Below are 20,278 nucleotides of genomic sequence, written 5' to 3'. Positions count from 1 at the left end.
TGATAGTAAGGGTTTCACTGATCTGTGTTAACATCTCTCTGATTTCATTATAATCTCTCCCACTACTCTTTCCTAAGGTTTTCAACTCACCAAGATAAGCTTGAATAGTGCATCTTCTAACTTTCTGAGGGTTAACACTGGCTAAAGTAACTACATGGTAGGAAACGTTTTGGTCACCGCTTGCCTGTTGAATGTACGGTAGGTAGCAAGGTCTGGAGGTCTTGTTCTGCAGAGCCAAAATTGCACTGTACTATGAGGGACTTAGGAGATCCTGCACAGTGGTTAGTTGGTGGAATAACTCTGCAACTAGGTGCTAGTGGGCCTTCAGAAGCTCTAGCTGTCTGAAGGAGACGGTGAATAGAAAACACACACTTCTAGAGTTACTCCAGTTTCTCTAACTAATTAGATCTAATTAGTTCCCCTTTTAAATGTTTACAGACAACATTTGCCTTTATAATTATCCCTAGTTAGTTAGGCAACTTATTGAATTCTTATTTTTAAGTATAATCGTTTGGAGCTTTCTTTGTACAACTCATCAAGAGAATTCATGCCAACTAACACCACAGGCAGTGAACATGAAGAGATAGCTGGAACAATCAATACAGGGCGGGCACTTCCACACCCACTTCTACAAAGTCCTTCCGGAATGTAACATTGACTTATACATATCCCAGGTATGGGACAGCTTGTCTGTTGGCACCCTTAACTTCCAACAAGTTGGTGAGAGAATGAGCTGACAGGTCTGACAAGTAGTAGTCATAGTGGAATTTAGAGATGATAGTGATCTGCGATCCTATCTCTATAAACAATTACATTTTCTACGGGCTAGGCTTATTTGAGCAGTGCGACTTGTGCCAACTAATCCCGTAGGTAGGATAACAGTCTGTCTTCCGGACGTAGTTTCACCAAACAATATCTTGGAGCTTCGGGGACATGCTTTGCCAACATCCGACCCTTTTTGTCCCACCACCGGAGCCGCTTCTAGTTTAAAATGAGGCTTAGGCGTACCATTACGTGAGTCCCACTCACTCCGTCTCTTTTCGAGCTGTCTTCTCTTTTCTGCTACTAATGGAGGCTTGCGTTCATAGCGGCATGAGCTGGCTGTGTGCTCACCTTCGCCACATTTAAAACAGTACCAGTGTTTTGGTTTGAGACTTAGCTGTTTATCAGTGGTTGTGGACTCTTGTTTATCTTTTGTGTCAGTCTTTCCTTTTAGTGGCTTCTTACTTGCTGACTTTTACTATCTGTTGTTTTGTAGCTTGTAGAGTAGCTAGTTGACTTTGAGGCTCAGCGATTTGTTCAGTCAGTTGAGAAGTAACTGAAGTTAGCTGTGCTTTATCGTCTTCTTTACAGGCACCTGCAGTCTGGAACTGCATAACAGCACGTTGTTTGACTGTTCCCACATGCACGTGGTGCTTGCCTTCCTCAGTGCGTAGAAATAGCTCGGTAAATGAAGGCGGGATTTCCATGTCCTGTTCCAGCTGCAGCGCTAAGATCGGGGAACACCCTTGAGGAGTTGCAGAAAGACTAATCCAATCTGCAAGGTAGCCAGAAATTCTCTCCCAAGTTTGGCTACAAGCACGTCCTGGAAGTTTTACAAATGCGACAAAGAGTCTACAGAGGGAAATGTTGGGCTGGTGAGAGTACCTGGCAAGGACCTTAGAAAAATCCCAGCGGGACAGTCTGTATCTTGTGTGGATCAGTCACAGTCAAAACGATGCAACCTGACAGATTGGCTATCATGGCGCGTGCAGATTCGTCTCCCCTGCCTGGAGGACTTGTAATAAAGACTTGCCTGCTTTGGAAAACAAGCAACCTGTCATTTAAACACAAGGAAATCTGCAGATGCTGGAAATTCAAGCAACACACATCAAAGTTGCTGGTGAACGCAGCAGGCCAGGCAGCACCTCTAGGAAGAGGTACAGTCGACGTTTCGGGCCGAGACCCTTCCTAGAGATGCTGCCTGGCCTGCTGAGTTCACCAGCAACTTTGATGTGTGTAACCTGTCACTTACCTGTAGTGATCTCCAATATAACAGCACATGATGTCACAATTCCTCCCAGGTCTGTTGCAGCTGAACTAAATTCAGTACAAGCTATACTTCCGAAATTAAAACTTCCAGTGAGTCTGAATCCACTCAAGCGTCAGGCCCGGAATTTAACTTGGTGATTGTCCTATCCCCACTGAGTGGAAGAGAAGACTTACCCAGAAATTAGAAGCGTCCTCTGATGTTGCCTCCCATCATCGCTTAGATTTTGGATGTACCGACCAAGTGAAACATGGAATCAACTTTATTCATGAAACACCGTTCAAACGTTGACTTCGACCTATACGGCCGGAAGACAGAAAAGCCGTTCGAAAGCATCTCCGAGAACTGCTAAACGCAGGAGTGGTCAGAGAGTTTGAACCTCATTTTTCTTCTCCAATTGTTGTGGTGAGGAAAAAAAAATGAGTATGTCCATTTGTGTATCGATTATCGGAAATTAAACCAACAGGTAATTCAAGATGCCCACACAATCCCGAAGCTCGAAGACACTTTTAAGGCATTGACCGGTTCCAAATGGTTTTCAGTCCTGGACCTAAATCCTGGTTATTAGTAGACAGAAGTTAAAGAAACCAGCAAGCCTAAAACAGCTTTGTGTGTCCTCTTGAATTCTATGAGTTCAATGGGATGCCACAGGGAATAACATACGTGCCAAGTACATTCAGCGACTCGTGAAGAAATGCCTGGCTGATATGAACTTGAGGGAAGTCCTTGTTTTCATCGACGGCATTACTGTGTTCTCTGAAGACTTGGATGAGCATCAGGAAAGACTCAGGAGCGCCCTGAATGGACTCAGAGAGTATCGTCTTATGCTAGCTTCAGAAAACTGTGCTTTTGCACAAATCTCAGTCAAATACCTCGGGCATATAAGTGTCCCATCAAGGAGTTCAAACTGACTCTGACAAGATAGGCACGGTCAAAACCTGGCCAATTCCCAGAAAAATCTGAAGGAAGTGAAGCCTTTCCTTGGATTTATCTGTTATTACCGCCGATTTATCAAGGATTTTTCTCGAAAAGTTAAGCCGCTCAATGATTTGACATCGGGGTGTACCCATTTACCAGAAAGAACTCCAAGATGAAGAATGATAGCCAGTACCATAATCCAAAAGACCCATTTGGAGGCAAGTTGATTACCACGTGTCAAAAAGCATTCGACTTATCATAAAGGAACTTACATCTGCTCCGGTGCTGGCCTTTGCTAACCCTCAGCTAGCATACAGATGCCAACATACAGGCTCAGGGACCGCTGTCTTCCCAGGGCAGGATGGGCACCTGGGTCATCACTTATGCCAGTCGGAGACTCTCCCATAGTGGATCATAATATTCTGCCCATAAATTAGAGTACCTAGTCCCAAAATGGGCAGTCAGTGGAAAAAATTCATGATTATCTTTATGGCAGTTCATTTTCTATAGTAGCATACAGCAACCCTCTGACCTACTTGTTTTCTACTGCTAGACTATGAGGGCCTGACTTTGAATCCCGCTTGACTAAAGAACTGTGAGATAGCTGGAATTCAAAAAGACAGAACTGCACCATATGATCCCAGAGGAAACCCAGTTGAGAGGTTTAACAGTACCTTCTTAAATATGTTAGGAACTCTGGAAATGAAAAGTAAAACTCGCTGGCGAGAATTTGAGAAACCCCTAGACCATAATTACAATTCTACTAGAGATGACATGACTGGTTTCAGTCCGTATGAATTGATGTTCGGACGACAACCCCGACTCCTAGTTGACTTTGCTTTCGGACTACCATTGGAAGATAATCATGGTACATCATACTCTCAGTATGTACAAAATCTGAAATCTCATCTTGAGCAAAGCTTCAAGATAGCAACAAGGAAAATGGCAGACTGAAACAAGACCAGCCACGACAGACAGAGATCCTTCAGAGTTGAAAGGAGACCGAGGATCTAGGCCCAGAGTCGATCGTGCTCTTTTCCATAGATGCTGCCTGGCTTGCTGAGTTCCTCCAGGATTTTGTGTGTATTGTCAGTAAAGAATATGCGCCTACGAGGTAAAAGCAAACTTTCCTATAAATGGGAAGAAATAGTCTATGTAGTGTTGAGCCAAGCCTGACGATAAGGTACGTCCTGAGGACCTGTCTGGACCTATACGAAAATTACAAAGTGATCTATTGCTCCCTTGTGGATTTCTTCCTTCTGAAGACGTTGAACAACTTTCTTCTGTCCCTGCCGCAAGTACAGAACTCCCAGGAGCACGAAAAATGAACAGTCGATTGAAGAGAAAGAAAACCCAATTGACTCTGAAGAGAATAAGGCTTATTACCTCAAACCAAGACTTGACATTGTAGATGAAGCTTCTAAGAGTCAAGTAACGCGTGAGCACTTACACCAAAGAATTGTGGGCTCCAACCCAAGTCCAAATCAGCCACTTACAACCACTCTGGCTGCATACTCAGAGCTGGTATCCCAAAGAAATGAAAGTTCTGATGTAGCAGAATCTACTGTAGCAAGTAACTTACCTGTCAGTCCTGAAGAAAACCCAGAGGAAGAAATAAGAAATGAGGAAATGCGTAATCAGTGTATCCTACCTGACTAAAGAAGTCCGGAAATTTTGTCAATCCTAGATGAGTCCGAGATTCAACGAGAAAAAGAGACATGCGATAAAGTGATTAGAAAACACGTGACAAATGAGAATTCTCACAAAGACGAGCCTGAGCTCAGAAGGTCTTCTAGACACAGAGAAAAACCTAGGACTCTAACATATCCCGAGCTTGGAAAAAAAGTTAGTGAGAATAGTTCAGTCCCTTTTCCGAGGTCTGCGTTCAGCTATTGTGGAGTACCTTCCAGATTTCAGATACATTGAACACCCAACCCCATTACAGTGCAACCTGTAGCCGTATGCAAAGGGACCTGCATAAATTCAAAGGGGAGGGGGTGTAACCCAGGTCAATTAAATCCAAAAATGTAATGCTAGAAAGCTCCACCTGTGGAGGGATAAAAACGAGGTTTATCGATTTTTTAAAAAAAGAGAATATGAAAAAAGTGCTATGTGAGAATGAGGCGTGGCATCCCTACCCTGCTTACTGGAAATCCTTAGCGTGAAACCCTTGAAGGAGAGACGATATCGATAAAAGATTTATTGAAGCTACGGCTATAACAAACTTCAGCTATATAGCGAGACGATGTCGGCGGAGAGTCTTGTCCAAGATCTCAACCCCGTAACCGGGAACTACTTCTGTTAAATCATACCCCAAGGGATTTGGTCAGGGTTTTTTTGTGTGTAAGTATTGTGAATCCACTTTCCGTGGATGATCATCTATTTCAGCCAACGGACCAAGAAAAAAGAAGGCGAGCCACCCAAGATGGAAGAAGCAGCGCAGGAACGAAATGTTTCAAGATATAAAGGATTTAATACTGCAAGCACGAGGAAATCTGCAGATGCTGGAATTTCAAGCAACACACATAAAAGTTGCTGGTGAACGCAGCAGACCAGGCAGCATCTCTAGGAAGAGGTACAGTCGACGTTTCGGGCCGAGACCCTTCGTCAGGACTAACTGGAAGAAGAGCTAGTAAGAGATTTGAAAGTGGGAGGGCGAGGGGGAGATCCAAAAATGATAGGAGAAGACAGGAGGGGGAGGAATGGAGCCAAGAGCTGGACAGTTGATTGGCAAAAGGGAAGGGAGGAGCTGTTTGAGAGACAGTTGGTATTCAGCACGGGGAGGTAAATAGAAGGTCAGATGATAGACCTGGAGACACATGGTTTTGGACACTGAATGAGCTTTGTTGTGCCCACAGAAAAAGTGGATTTTGGAGGATCGATCAGTGGCTCTCGCAGTGTGAAAAGGGAGTGACTGGTGGGGAGTTGTTTGTGTGTCCAATCCTTACCTAGTTGATAATTCCAGCAGAGAAGAATAGTCCCCTTTGTTTTGGTCACAGCTGGTGACTTCTAAAAGATTTCGAAGGACAACGGGAAGATCGACGGCGCCTGCTCACCTGAAAACTCAAATCTCTCCCTCTCTCTCTCTCCATCACTACTCAATTCAATACCACAAACTGAACTGAACTTTACTCATCATCGTAAGACTATCTATTTACCTCTAGACCTGAAGAAGCTTGGTTTTCATATATTTCCACACTTATATATATATATTCATTGCTAATCTGTTTGATTTATCTGCATTTATATTACTGTATTGCGTAGTTACTAATAAATTCCATTAGTTAATAGCAATACTGGACTCTAAGGTGTTTTCCATTTCAGCTGGTTCTTTAACCCGTCACGGGGTGCGTGACACTAGAAGTGTGTGTTTTTACTCACTTCCTCCTTCCGATTCCTCGAGCTTCTGATAGTCCACTAGCATCTAGTGAGGTACTATATAATTTGATCTTCTGTTAGAGAATTCTGCGACCTCACACGAGATAAGACAAGCACCACACAGGCGTTACACCAAGGTGGTGCTAACCTACCCTAAGATCAACGCTATTTTTCTCTCCTACATAGCCCTCACATTTTTCTATCATCCACGTGTCTATCTAATAGTTTCTTAAATGCCCCTAGTGTACCTGCCTTTACCGCTACACGTTCCACGCACCCCCTCCTTTCTGTGTGAAAATCGTACCTCCGACATTGCCCTATACTTTGTTCCAGTCATCTTAAACGTATGCAGTTCGTATGAGCCATTTCCACCCCGGAAAAAGAAGGATACAGCTTTTTGGGGTATATCCCAGCCAGCCTTTGGGACGACATCTACCCTAATCCTTTTCAAAAGTTCTAGCACAGCCGCTGTCTTAATGTCTGACCTGTTGTGATGTTTGACGTGAATTCCATGAAGATTGTCTCAATGCGACTAAGTAGGTTTGATAATATGGACTATCCTCGTTGTTTCCCACCCCTTAGATATAGCCTGTGTGTGTCTAGCAAACTATGCTTTTATTTCAAATTTCCAGTGTCTGACGGGCTTATCTTTTAAAAAAAAACTGACAGCACTGTATGTTACTAAAGCAAACAGAGCAGGATACTGTCAAAACGTAGAATCACAGGATGAATGAATGACATTAGGAAATCTGCAGATGCTGGAAATACAAGTAGCAAGTTCAAATAAGTAGCATTTGTTGGCTCTGGGCACGTACTCACTGGAGTTTAGAAGAATGAGGGAGGATCTCATTGAAATCCATCGGATATTGAAAGGCTGAAATAAAGTGGATGTGGAGAGGATGTTTCCTACAGTGGGCGAGTCGAGCTCCAGAGGGCACAACCTCAGAATAGAGGGACTTCCCTTTAGTATAGAGAAGAGGAGCGATTCCTTGAGCCAGAGGGCGGTGAATCTGCGGAATTCATTGCCACAGACGGCCATGGAAGATCAGACATTGAGTATATTTGAAGATTGATAGGTTCTTAAAGTCAGGAGGTCAAAGATACGGGGCAAGGCAGCTGAATCGGGTTGAGAGGGATAATAAATGAGACATAATGGAAAGGTGGAGAAGACTTGATGGGCTGAATGGCCTAACATGCCACAGCGATAACTGGGGATAGCTTGATCCATTAAATCTGTGATCCATTATTAAGCAATTAAGGGGAAAATGAGGGGGATTTTTTTCAGGTGCGAGTGTGGAACGAGCTTCCGGCAGAAGTGGTGAAAACAGGTTCAACTGAAACATTTAAGAGAAATTGAAGAAGAAGCTGTTCCCTTCTCCGTTGCATGGACTCTCAGGGTGAGGCTTTTCATTCCAGAACGAAGGGTATGTCCTACTTCTTCAAAGAAAGGGGCTTCCCTTCCTCCACCATCACACTGCCCTTAACCGCATCTCTTCCATTTCACGCACGTCTGTCTTCACCCACGTCTGTCTTCACCCCGTTCTTCCGCCACCCTACCAGGGATAGGGTTCCTCTTGTCCTCACCGACCACCCCACCAGCCTCCGCGTCCAGCACATAATTCTCCATAACTCCTGCCACATCCAAAGGGATCCCAACACCAAACACATCTTTCCCTTCCCCCCATTTCCGCAGGGATCGTTCCCTACATGACTCCCTTATCCATTCATCTCTCCCCACGGATCTCCCTCCTGGCACTTACCCTTAAAACTACTACACCTGCCCCTACACCTTCTCCCTCACTACAATTCAGGGCCCTAAACAGTCCTTCCAGTTGAGGCAACACTTCACCTGTGAGTCTGTTGGGGTCATGTACTGCGTCCGGTGCTCCCGCTGTGGCCTCCTGTATATCGGTGAGACCTGCCATAGATTGGGAGCCCGCTTCGCTGAGCACCTACCCTCCATCCGCTGGAAAAAGCGGGAACTCCCAGTGGCCACCCATTTTCCATTCCCGTTCCGACATGTTAGCCGGTGGCCTCCTCTACTGTCGCTATGAGGCCATTATTCATTAAAAAAAATGGATTTTCACGACAATGCCAGTAATAAACCTGATTCTGATTCTGACCTATACACTAAGCTTGAATCCACTTCTACTATAACACTGGATGTGCAATTCAAACCAGAAGAACCTGCCTCATCACTTTCCTTTCCTGAACAACACACGCAGAATGCTGGATGAACTCAGCATGCCACTCCGCACCGATGGAATGGAACAAACAGTCGATGTTTCGGGCTGAGACACTTCATCGGGACCATTTGTTCCACCTCTCCGATTATTGATCCCGTTTGCCAAAATAAGTGGCGGCGCGGAAAGATAAGGGCACAAAGGAAGCTTTTGGCACATTGGCCTTCGTAAATCAAAGTATTGAGTACAGGAGTTGGGATGTTATGTTGAAGATGCTGTTGAGGCCACATTTAGAATATTCTGTGTCGTTCTGGTCACCTTTCTGTAGGAAATATGCAAATAAGTTTGAAAGGGTACAGAGAAAATTTGCCAGGATGTTGCTGAAACCTGAGGACTGAGTTATAGGGAAAGGTTCAACAGGTTTGGACTTTATTCCCTGGAACGTAGAAGATTGGGAGGAGACTTGATAGAGTAGAACATGGAACATAGAACATAGAATAGTACAGCACAGTACAGGCCCTTCGGCCCACAATGTTGTGCCGACCCTCAAACCCTGCCTTCCATATAAGCCCCCACCTTAAGTTCCTCCATATACCTGTCTAGTAGTCTCTTCAGCTTCACCAGTGTATCTGCCTCCACCACAGACTCAGGCAGTGCATTCCATGCACCAACCACTCTCTGAGTAAAAAACCTTCCTCCTTGAACTTCCCACCCCTTACCTTAAAGCCATGTCCTCTTGTATTGACCAGTGGTGCCCTGGGGAAGAGGCGCTGGCTATCCACTCTATCTATTCCTCTTATTATCTTGTACACCTCTATCATGTCTCCTCTCATCCTCCTTCTCTCCAAAGAGTAAAGCCTTAGCTCCCTTAATCTCTGATCATAATGCATACTTTCTAAACCAGGCAGCATCCTGGTAAATCTCCTCTGTACCCTTTCCAATGCTTCCACATCCTTCCTATAGTGCGGTGACCAGAACTGGACACAGTACTCCAAGTGTGGCCTAACCAGAGTTTTATAGAGCTGCATCATTACAACGCGACTCTTAAACTCTATCCCTCGACTTATGAAAGCTGACACCCCATAAGCTTTCTTAACTACCCTATCCACCTGTGAGGCAACTTTCAGGGATCTGTGGACATGTACCCCGAGACCCCCCTGCTCCTCCACACTACCAAGTATCCTGCTATTTACTTTGTACTCTTGCTTGGAGTTTGTCCTTCCAAAGTGTACCACCTCACACTTCTCCGGGTTGAACTCCATCTGCCATTTCTCAGCCCACTCCTGCAACCTATCAATGTCTCTCTGCAATCTTTGATAATCCTCTACACTATCTACAACCCCACCAACCTTTGTGTTGTCTGCAAACTTGCCAACCCACCCTTCTACACCCACATCCAGGTCATTAATAAAAATCACGAGAAGTAGAGGTCCCAGCACAGATCCTTGTGGGACACCACTAGTCACAATCCTCCAATCTGACTGTACTCCCTCCACCACCACCCTCTGCCTTCTGTAGGCAAGCCAATTCTGAATCCACCTGGCCAAACTTCCCTGGATCCCATGCCTTCTAACTTTCTGAATAAGCCTACCGTGTGGAACCTTGTCAAATGCCTTACTAAAATCCATATAGATCACATCCACTGCACTATCCTCATCTATATGCCTGGTCACCTCCTCAAAGAACTCTATCAGGCTTGTAGACATGATCTGCCCTTCACAAAGCCACGCTGACTGTCCCTGATCAGACCATGATTCTCTAAATGCCTATAGTTCCTATCTCTAAGAATCTTTTCCAACAGCTTTCCCACCACAGATGTAAGGCTTACTGGTCTATAATTACCCAGACTATCCCTACTACCTTTTTTTGAACAAGGGAACAACATTCGCCTCCCTCCAATCCTCCGGTACCATTCCTGTGGACAACAAGGACATAAAGATCCTGGCCAGAGGTTCAGCAATCTCTTCTCTCGCCTCGTGGAGCAGCCTGGGGAATATTCCGTCAGGCCCTGCAGACTTATCTGTCCTAATGTATTTTAACAACTCCAACACCTCCTCTCCCTTAATATCAACATGCTCCAGAACATCAACTTCACTCAAATTGTCCTCACCATCATCAAGTTCCCTCTCATTGGTGAATATTGAAGAGAAGTATTCATTGAGGACCTCGCTCACTTCCACAGCCTCCAGGCACATCTTCCCACCTTTATCTCTAATCGGTCCAACTATCACTCCTGTCATCCTTTTTTTCTTCACATAATTGAAGAATGCCTTGGGGTTTTCCTTTACCTTACTCGCCAAGGCCTTCTCATGCCCCCTTCTTGCTCTTCTCAGCCCCTTCTTAAGCTCCTTTCTTGCTTCCCTATATTCCTCAATAGACCCATCTGATCCTTACTTCCTCAAACCTCATGTATGCTGCCTTCTTCCACCTGACTAGATTTTCCACCTGACTTGTCACCCATGGTTCCTTCACCCTACCATTCTTTATCTTCCTCACCGGGACGAATTTATCCCTAACATCCCGCAAGAGATCTCTAAACATCGACCACATGTCCATAGTACATTTCCCTGCAAAAACATCATCCCAATTCACACCCGCAAGTTCTAGCCTTATAGCCTCATAATTTGCCTTTCCCCAATTAAAAAATTTCCTGTCCTCTCTGATTCTATCCTTTTCCATGATAATGCTAAAGGCCAGGGAGCAGTGGTCACTGTCCTCTGGATGCTCACCCACTGAGCGGTCTGTGACCTGACCCGGTTCATTACCTAGTACTAGATCTAGTATGGCATTCCCCCTGTTTGGCCTGTCCACGTACTGTGACAGGAATCCGTCCTGGACACACTTAACAAACTCTGCCCCATCTAAACCCTTGGAACTAATCAGGTGCCAATCAATATTAGGGAAGTTAAAGTCACCCATGATAACAATCCTGTTAATTTTGCACCTTTCCAAAATCTGCCTCCCAATCTCCTCCTCTGTATCTCTGTTGCTACCAGGGGGCCTATAGAATACCCCCAAGAGAGTAACTGCTCCCTTCCTGTTCCTGACTTCCACCCATACTCTCTCAAAAGAGGATCCTGTTACATTACCCACCCTTTCTGTAGCTGTAATAGTATCCCTGACCAGTAATGCCACCCCTCCTCCCCTTCCCCCCCACCCTATCCCTTTTAAAGCACTGAAATCCAGGAATATTGAGAATCCATTCCTGCCCTGGTGCCAGCCAATTCTCTGTAATGGCCACCACATCATAATTCCATGTATGTATCCAAGCTCTCAGTTCATCACCATTGTTCCTGATGCTTCTTGCATTGAGGTACACACATTTCAGCCCTTCTACCGTACTGTCTTTACACCGTTTATTCTGCTTCTCTTTCCTCAAAGCCTCTCTATATGTTAGATCTGGCTTTACTCCATGCACTTCTTTCACTGCTCTATCACTTTGGGTCCCATCCCCCTTCAAATTAGTTTAAACCCTCCCGAACCATGCTAGCAAACCTACCTGCAAGGATATTGCTCCCCCTCGAGTTCAAAAATAGACAAAAATATGAGGGGTACAGATAGGGTAAATGCAAGCAGGCTTTTTTTCCCACTGAGGTTGGGTTAGACTAGAACTAGAAATCATAGGTTAAAGGCGATAGGTGAAATGCTTCAGGGTGCAAGTGTGGAAGAAGTTGCCAGCGGAAATGATGACTGCAGGGTGCATTTGAATATTTAACAGAAATTTGGACAGGTACATGGATGGGATCGGTATGCAGGACTATGGTCCAGGAGCGGGTCGATGAGAGTAGGCATTAAATGGTTCGAAGAGCTGTCTATGACTCTATCGGGACCTATTTATCTCTCTCACGCACGCATTTACACTTACACTTTCATCATTTCATTTCTCTCTGTTCCATTTCCTCCACAGCAGCTCTAAAGAGCGAAAGGAAACGCAGCCTCTCCCACCCACCATATTACTAAACCCCTCCTATCCAGAGTGCAAACTATAACGGGCGATTTTCCCTTCGTGTGCGAGCATTCATTCGCAAACCTTGGGCTGGCCAGCCGTTAACCAAGTAAAAGCAGGTGGCGGGCAGTGGGGGTGCGTTCAGAACCAGTGGGTGATTTTCGGACATCAGGACTCCAGAAACCCCCATCTGTAATCTATCTGGTGGATGGAGCGATCTCCGCTCACCAGCTTTCCGCGCCCCGAAACGTCTTCTCTTTATTCCCACCGAAGGGTCTCGGCCCTAAACGTCGTTTTCCCTAGATGCGGCCTGGCGTTTTTGTGTGTGTCTCTTTATTCTGCCTGAGTTCCTCCAGCATTTTGTGCGCGTTACTCGTTATATCTTTGATGTGTTTCACTGCACCATCCCCCGTTCCAACTATTAACAATTGTCGGAGAGCTTGCTTCCCCGCCATGCAGGGAAGATTAACCCCGTAGAACAGTGCAGCACAGGAACAAACCCTTCTGTCCACAGTACCGAACCGAACCAATTAAACTAATTCCTTCTGGCTACACAGTGCCCACATTCTATCAAAACGCCTCTTAAAGGTCTCTAATGTATCTGCCTTTACCACCACTCTCGGTGTAAAAAAAACTTGCCCCTTCGTATCTCCTTTGAAATTTCCCCTCTCACCTTAAACGCATGCTTTCAGGTATTAGGCATTTTCAACCCTGGGTAAAGGCTACCGTCTGTCTGCTCGATCTAATCTTTAAAACCTGTCTGAGATCTTCCCTCAGCCTCTACCGCTCCGGAGAAAACAACCCCAGTCTGCCCAACCTCTCTTTACAGCTCACGCCCTCTGTTCCAGGCAGCATCCAGGCACTCGCACACAAAATGCTGGAGGAACTCAGCTGGCCAGGTAGCATCTAAGGAAGAGAGTAAACAGCCGACGTTTCGGGTCGAGACCCTTCATCAGGGCTGAAGGGAAGATTTAAGCTTCTTCAGGGTAGGTTTCTGCAGCATCAGTAGCAGCGGTATCACCAAGACGCGAAAATCTGAAGATGCTGGAAATCCAGAGTAGTTTTGCATTTGGATTGCTTTGGACTTGCAGCATTTGCAGATTTTCTCGAGTTCCTGGTAAACCTCTTCAGTGCCCTCTCCAGAGCCTCGACACCTTCCTATAATGTGGCGAAGGGAAGATAAAACAGAACTAATTGCTGAGAAACAGCAATTTCTGTTTTAGTTGCCCTTGTCTTTGACGCAAGCGTCTGGCGCTCGTTCACAGCAGTATCCGCGCACAGTGTCTGATGTGACTGTGTAGCGCCGCGGAGCCGCCGCCGTGTTCAGCGCCTCCCGGCTCGCCGCACCCTCCGCGTCCGCTCGCCACTCACCTCGCTGCCCAACATCTCGGCGGTGTTCGTGATCGGCAGACCCCAGACGCGGCGGGCTCAAGCGCTCGATGCATCTTTGGTCGCGGAGCCCGTCGCTGTTTAAAGCCCGGCAAACTGTGGGGAAGTCCCGATGTTTGCGGGGGCGCTCTTCTACCTATGTCGTAATACCTATGACTCGGAGCTGCTTTTGGCCCTGATTGCCATTGTCTCGACAACACCAAGCGGAGGCATTCCCCTCGGTGGGTCCCATCCCCACTCCCCCATTCCAGGTACCCATGCATACATCACCCTTGGCACTCAGCTTGGCTATTCATTTCTCACTGCTCGTAAAACAAAATGTCATAGAGTCATTGAAAAGTACAAGCACAGAAACAAGCCCTTCAGCCCACCTAGCCCATGCCAAGCCTTTTAAACTGCCTACTCCCATCGACCTGCACTTGGACATAGCCCTCCATATCCCTACTATCCATAGATAGGCAGATACTTTATTGATCTCAAAGGAAATTACAGTGTGACCGTAACATTACAAGTGCACAAATATAAATGTTAAAAGAGATGTAGAAAGAATAAAAAATAAGTTACCACAAATAGTCTAACAGAAGGGGGTCATCACCTTCCCTGCTATATGTTGGCGCATTATAGAGCCTAAGAACTGAGGGTGGGAATGACCCCATATAGCACTCTTTGGAGCAGCACAGTTGTCCTAGTCTGTTACTAGAAGTGCTCCTCTGTTCATGGAGAGGGTGAAAAACACTGTCCAGAATTGCCAGAATTTTCCAGAGGGTCCTTTGTTCTACCACAGCCTCCAGTGTGTCCAGTTTGACTCCTATAACAGAGCCAGCCTTTTTCAACAGTTTATTGAGCCTGTTGGCATCACCCGTGTTGATGCCATTGCCCCAGCACACCACTGCTTACAAGATTTTACTGGCGACAACAGTGTGGTAGAACATGTGAAGGGGAGGCCTGCGTACTTCAAGAGACCTCAGACTCTGCAGGAAGTAGAGTGACTCTGGCCCTCGTACACAGCCTCTGTGTTGGTGCTCCACTCAAGCCTGTCACCCAGACTTTGGATGTACCTATTCAAATTTCTCTTAAACGTTGAAATCAGGCTTGCACACACCACTTTGTGCTGGCAGCTCATTCCACTCTCTGAGGATCCTCTGAGTGAAGAAGTTTTCCTTCATGTTCTCCTTAAACTTTTCACTGTTGACCCTTAACCCATGACCTCTGGTTGTAGGCCCACTCATTCTCAGTGGAAAAAGCCTGCTTGCATTTACCCTATCTATACCCCTCATTGTTTTGTATACCTCCATCAAATCTCCTCTCAATCTTCTACATTCCAGGGAATGTCCTAACCTATTCAGTCTTTACTTATACCTCAGTATGTCCTCCCTGTCACTTTGATTACCCTTCATTTTCATTCAATAATCCCATACCTGACCCTGTGCTGATGCACACGGCTTCTCACTATCTGTTGCATCTTCCCCCAAATGTTCCAGGTTTCTCTGTGCGTCAAGCAAGATGCTGGAAGAACTCAGCAGGTTAGGCAGCATCGATCTTGGCTCAAATTTTGACTGTTTGGTTCAAATGGTTTAAATGATTCAGTTTAATATCAGAGAATGTATACAGTATACAACATGAAATTCTTACTCTTCACAGACATCCATGAAACAAGAAACTCAAAGGATGAATGACAGTAACATCAGAACCCCAAAGTCCCCCCCCTTCCCAACCCTCCTCCCATTTATTCCTCTCCAGGGATGCTGCCTGACCTTCAGAGTCCCTCCAGCATTTTATGTGGATTTTCAGCATCTGCAGAATCTCCTGTGCTTAACCCTCCTTTACAGGCTAATTCCAGTTTGATAAGGGTGGCATGGGGACACAGCAGTTAGTGTAATACTTTACAGCGTCAGGGTTCAATTCCTGCCGCTGCCTGTAAGGAGTTTGTACATTTTCCCCGTGACTGCGTGGGTTTCCTCTGGGTGCTCTGGTTTCCTCCCACAGTCCAAACATGTACAGGTTAGATTTGGTAGGTTGCAGGCATGAAATGTTGGTGCTGAAGTTATGGCAACACCAACGGACAGCCTTGAGCACTTACATGATGCAAAAGACTCTTTTCACTGCATTTTTTTATATTTCAATGTGCATAATATTGGAACTGGCCATTGTCAATATCTCCAGGAGCAGCCTGGAAGGCATGCACCCCCTGTGGAATTGATTCCTTGCTGGAGTTGCCAACTGTAGCGTTACGATAGATTGGAACATCGAGACAGTGGGAGTGGTTGTCGGAGGTCTCTGCACTCGGGTGATCATTCTCTCTGTCTCTCTCTATCTCTCTATTGATGGTGAGAGAGAGAGTTTGTTGCTAAATCTTGAGTTGGAGAACCTCGGAATAAGAGCAATGCTGCAGACACAGTGAAACGGTGATTTGTTTCTTGGTCTCCCCTTTCGCTAGTCTCCTTTGTTAGAGAGAGAGATAGAGAGGAGAGGGAGAGAGGGAGGGAGAGAGAGAGAGAGAGATAAAAAATTAAAATTAGCATTTGCTATAACCATAACTCCAGGATATGTCCTAACACATGTGACAGATCAGGCTAGTCTGAAATATATCTTGACTGTCCATTTCCCCCTCCCCACCCCTTCCCCCCCACCCAGAGATGCTGCCTGACCTGCTGATTTCCTCCTGCATTGAATGAGTTTTCCAGGTTCCGTTTATAAGGCACAGTCATCACATCACGTCCTGGTATGAAAACACTAATCCCCATGAATGGAAAATTTTACTGAAGGTGGTGAACACAGCCCAATCCAATGCAGGCAAAACCCTCCCCACCGTTGAGCACATCTACAAGGAGCACTGCCACAAGAAAGCAGCATCCGTCATCAAGAACCCCCACTATCCAGTCCACGCCCTCTTCTCACTGCTGTCATCAGGCAGGAGGTGCAGGAGCCTTAGGCCCCACCCCACCAGGTTCAGGAACAGTAACTACCCTACTGCCATTAACTGCTGAACTTCTCTCACCTCAACTCTGAACTGATTCTACAAACTATGGACTCGTTCTCAAGGACTCTAAAACTCATGCACTCAGTATCATTTATTTTTTATTTGTATATTTTGCCTTCTTTTGCATACTGTGTTTGTCAGACTCTGTTTCTATGTAGTTTTCATAATTTCTATCCTATTTCTTTATTTTCTTCTAAATACCTGAAAGAAAATAAATCTCAAGGTAGTATGTAATTAACAAAAGGTTTTCCCTGTATATGAGTACCTGTGGCAATAATTGAAAACAATGATCATCATCATCTTTATGTACCACGTTGTATGACGTGTGCGATCATGATCTTTCCATGACTGTGATTTGTTCTCGGCAAATGTTTCTACAGAAGTGGTTTGCCATTGCCTCTGGACACTGTTTTTACAAGATGGGTGACCCCAGCCATTATCAATTCTCTTCAGAGACTGCCTGCCTGACGTCAGTGGTCACATAACCAGGACTTGTGATATGCACCGGGTGCTCATAGACTTCACGTGATCCTGATTGGGGGTTGGGGAGGGGCTAAGCAGGTGATACAACTTGCCAAAGGGTAAACCTTAAGGTAGTGGAGGGAAGGAGTGCCTTATACCTCTCTCGGTAGACACCTATGACTCTGCCCCACAACCCAGTATCAATATCAATTATACTTTCCTACTCAGTCAACTTAGATCATCTTAGTTTTGGTAAGAATTTGACGAATCAAAAGCAGATGAAAGGACTCTAATTATTAACAGAGCTTAGAAACAAAGTTTGGCACGGACTAGAAGGGCAGAGATGGCCTGTTTCCGTGCTGTAATTGTTAATTGTTATAAACCATCCTACCATGAGCAAGCCCAGCCCAGTCACTGAAGGTAGCTCACAGGTGACAAGGTAGTGCAGTGCTCTGACAGGACCAGTGATCACGGGTTGGGGTTAAATTCTGCCACTGTCTGTAAAGAGTTTTTGTAATCTCCCCATGGCCACATTGGTTTCCTCCGGGTACTCTGGTTTCCTCCCAAATTCCAAAGAGATAGGGTAATTGGTTACAAAGGCATGCACAGTCTTGTTGGTTGGGAAGGGCCTGTTCCCCTAAATAACCATTCTCTTTCAGGTACATCAGTGTTCTCACTATCCTCACTTGGAGAATTACGAGAAAGGATGTACTGACATTGCAGAGGGTCCAAAGGAGGTTTACAAAAATTATTCCAGGATTGAAAGGCTTATGATATGAGGAGCGTTTAATGACTCAGGACCTCTACTCACCGGAATTCAGAAGAATGAGAGATGACCTCATTAGAACCTATCAAATGTTGAAAGGCCTCAATAAAGAGGATGTTTCCTATGGTGGGAGAGTCTAAGACCAGAGGACATAACTTCAAAATAGAGGGGCTTCCTTTTAGAACAGAGATGAAGAGGAGCTTCTTTAGCCAGAGGGTGGTGAATCTGTGGAATTCGTTACCACAGGCAGCTGTGGAGGCAAAGTCATTGGGTATATTTAACACCAAGGCTGATGGATACTTGATTGGTCAGGGTATGAAGGGAAACAGGGAGAAGGCAGGAATTTGGGGCTGAGAGGGAAATGGTCTTATGGTCTTACCCATCCACTCTCGGGATAATTTCCAGCAGTCAATTAATGGCAGGAAATAGAAGCAGCTAAAAGCAGCCCCCATAGTCACAGTGAGAACAGACTAAGTCCCCTCAAGCACCCCCTCAGAATGTATCAAACCAGGGTCACAGGAGTTCTGAGAAAACAAGACAAACATACCACATATCACCTGTTATGATCTGTCCCAATACCATGCTTCCGTTCTACCCAACACCCCTTGATGCTTTTGTGTCTGGAAATCTATCTATCTACTCCTTAAATATATTTAGGAAGTATATTTATGTCTTCTTCTGCCTTCTATCGCAGAAATATCTTCAGGTTCACCACCCTTTGCAGGCTTTTTCCACTGAGGTTGGATGGGATGACAACCAGAGGTCATGGGTTAAGGGTGAAAGGTGAAAAGTTTAAGGGAAACAAGAGGGGAAACTTCTTCACTCAGAGGTTCATGCGAGTCTGAAACCAGCTGCCTGCACAAGCTGGTTCAAGCGAGCTTGATTTCAATGTTTAAGGTGGGTTTGGATACGAATATGGATGGGAGGGGTATGGAGGATGATGGTCCGAGTGTCGGGCACAGTTTAAATGGAATGGATGGGCTGAAGGGCCTGTTTCTGTGCTGTACTTTTCTATGACTTTGTGTGAAGAAGCTGTTCAGCTCTGTCCTAAGTGTCTTGACCCTTATCGTAGACCATTGAATAAAGTACAGGCCCTATGGCCCATGATGTTGTGCTGACCATTTAACCTTCTCCAAGATCATTCTAACCTTTCCCTCCCTCATAGCCCTCCCTTTTTCTATCATACATGTCTCTTAAATGTCCCTAATAATATCCTTTATTATCAAAATAAACTTTATTCCTATTAAAAAGATATTTGCAAGAATAAACTGTGCAATCTCTCATTCCTACATTCATACTTAAGGCTTTCATAACTTACTGTTTCATTCCTTAAAGCCAATAGTATCTGCTTCAACCACTACATCTGGTTCCACATCTCTCTCAATACCACTCTCTGTGTAAAAAAAATCAGCCTCTGACCATCTCCCCTATAATTTCCTCCAATCACCTTAAAATTATGTCCCCTGAGACCAACAACCTTCATTCCCAGACCAGTCTAATGCCACCCCTCCCCTCTCATATCCAGTCAGTTATGTGCTGTCTGATTTATGTCTGTTGGGTTTCACAGAGGTGCAGCTGGTAAGACCATTGCATTGTCAAGGACCTAGGTTCAACCCTGCCCTCTAGTGGTGCCAGTGTGTCTTGCAGTTCTTCTGGTGAGTGCTTCAGTTTTCATAGTTTTACTTCCACAGGGGTTACTAATTTTCCACCGTCAACTGCCTCTAATGCGTGGGTGAGGGACAGAATGAAAGGAATTGATGAGAATGTTTATTTTTATTTTTTAGAAGTACAGCATGGAACCCTTTCAAGTCCTACGAGCCCGCGCCACCCAGTTACACCCATGTGACCAATTAACCTGCTAGCCGTTGGAATGTGGGAGGGAATCGGAGCACCCGGAAGAAACCCGCAGGGATTTGGGATGGCACGGTAATGTAGTAGTCAGTACAATGCTTTCCAGTTCAGGCGACCGGGGTTCAATACCTGCCATTGCCAGTGAGGGGTTTATATGTTGTCCGTGTGAACTGTGTGGGTTCCCTCCGGGTACTCTAATTTCCTCCCACAGTCAAAAGACGTACTGGTTCGCAGGCTGATCAGTCAGTGATTAGGCTCAGATTAAACTGGCGGAATTGCTGGGTAGAAAGGCCTATTCTGCGCTGTAGCTCAATAAATAAATGTACAAACTCCTTTCAGTCAGTGATAGAAATGAACTCTCAGTCTTGAAAGTCCC

General features: G+C 45.4%; 1 protein-coding gene across 1 annotated transcript in view; it reads right to left on the bottom strand.

The window, feature by feature from the left end:
- Positions 1-13,956, bottom strand: part of LOC140195002 (tumor necrosis factor receptor superfamily member 11B-like) — a 29,042-nt gene extending 15,086 nt beyond the window's left edge. Inside the window, exon 1 of the mRNA XM_072252542.1 lies at positions 13,826-13,956. Within this exon, the coding sequence (XP_072108643.1) occupies positions 13,826-13,840 (15 nt within the window). The 5' untranslated portion in view covers positions 13,841-13,956. The remainder of the gene's footprint in view (positions 1-13,825) is intronic.
- Positions 13,957-20,278: the final 6,322 nt, after the last annotated feature.

Source organism: Mobula birostris, chromosome 1 (genome assembly GCF_030028105.1).
Source record: "Mobula birostris isolate sMobBir1 chromosome 1, sMobBir1.hap1, whole genome shotgun sequence".
Classification (NCBI taxonomy): Eukaryota; Metazoa; Chordata; class Chondrichthyes; order Myliobatiformes; family Myliobatidae; genus Mobula; species Mobula birostris.
The sequence above is the reverse complement of the archived record's forward strand: the minus strand, read 5'-3'. Positions and strand labels throughout refer to the sequence as shown.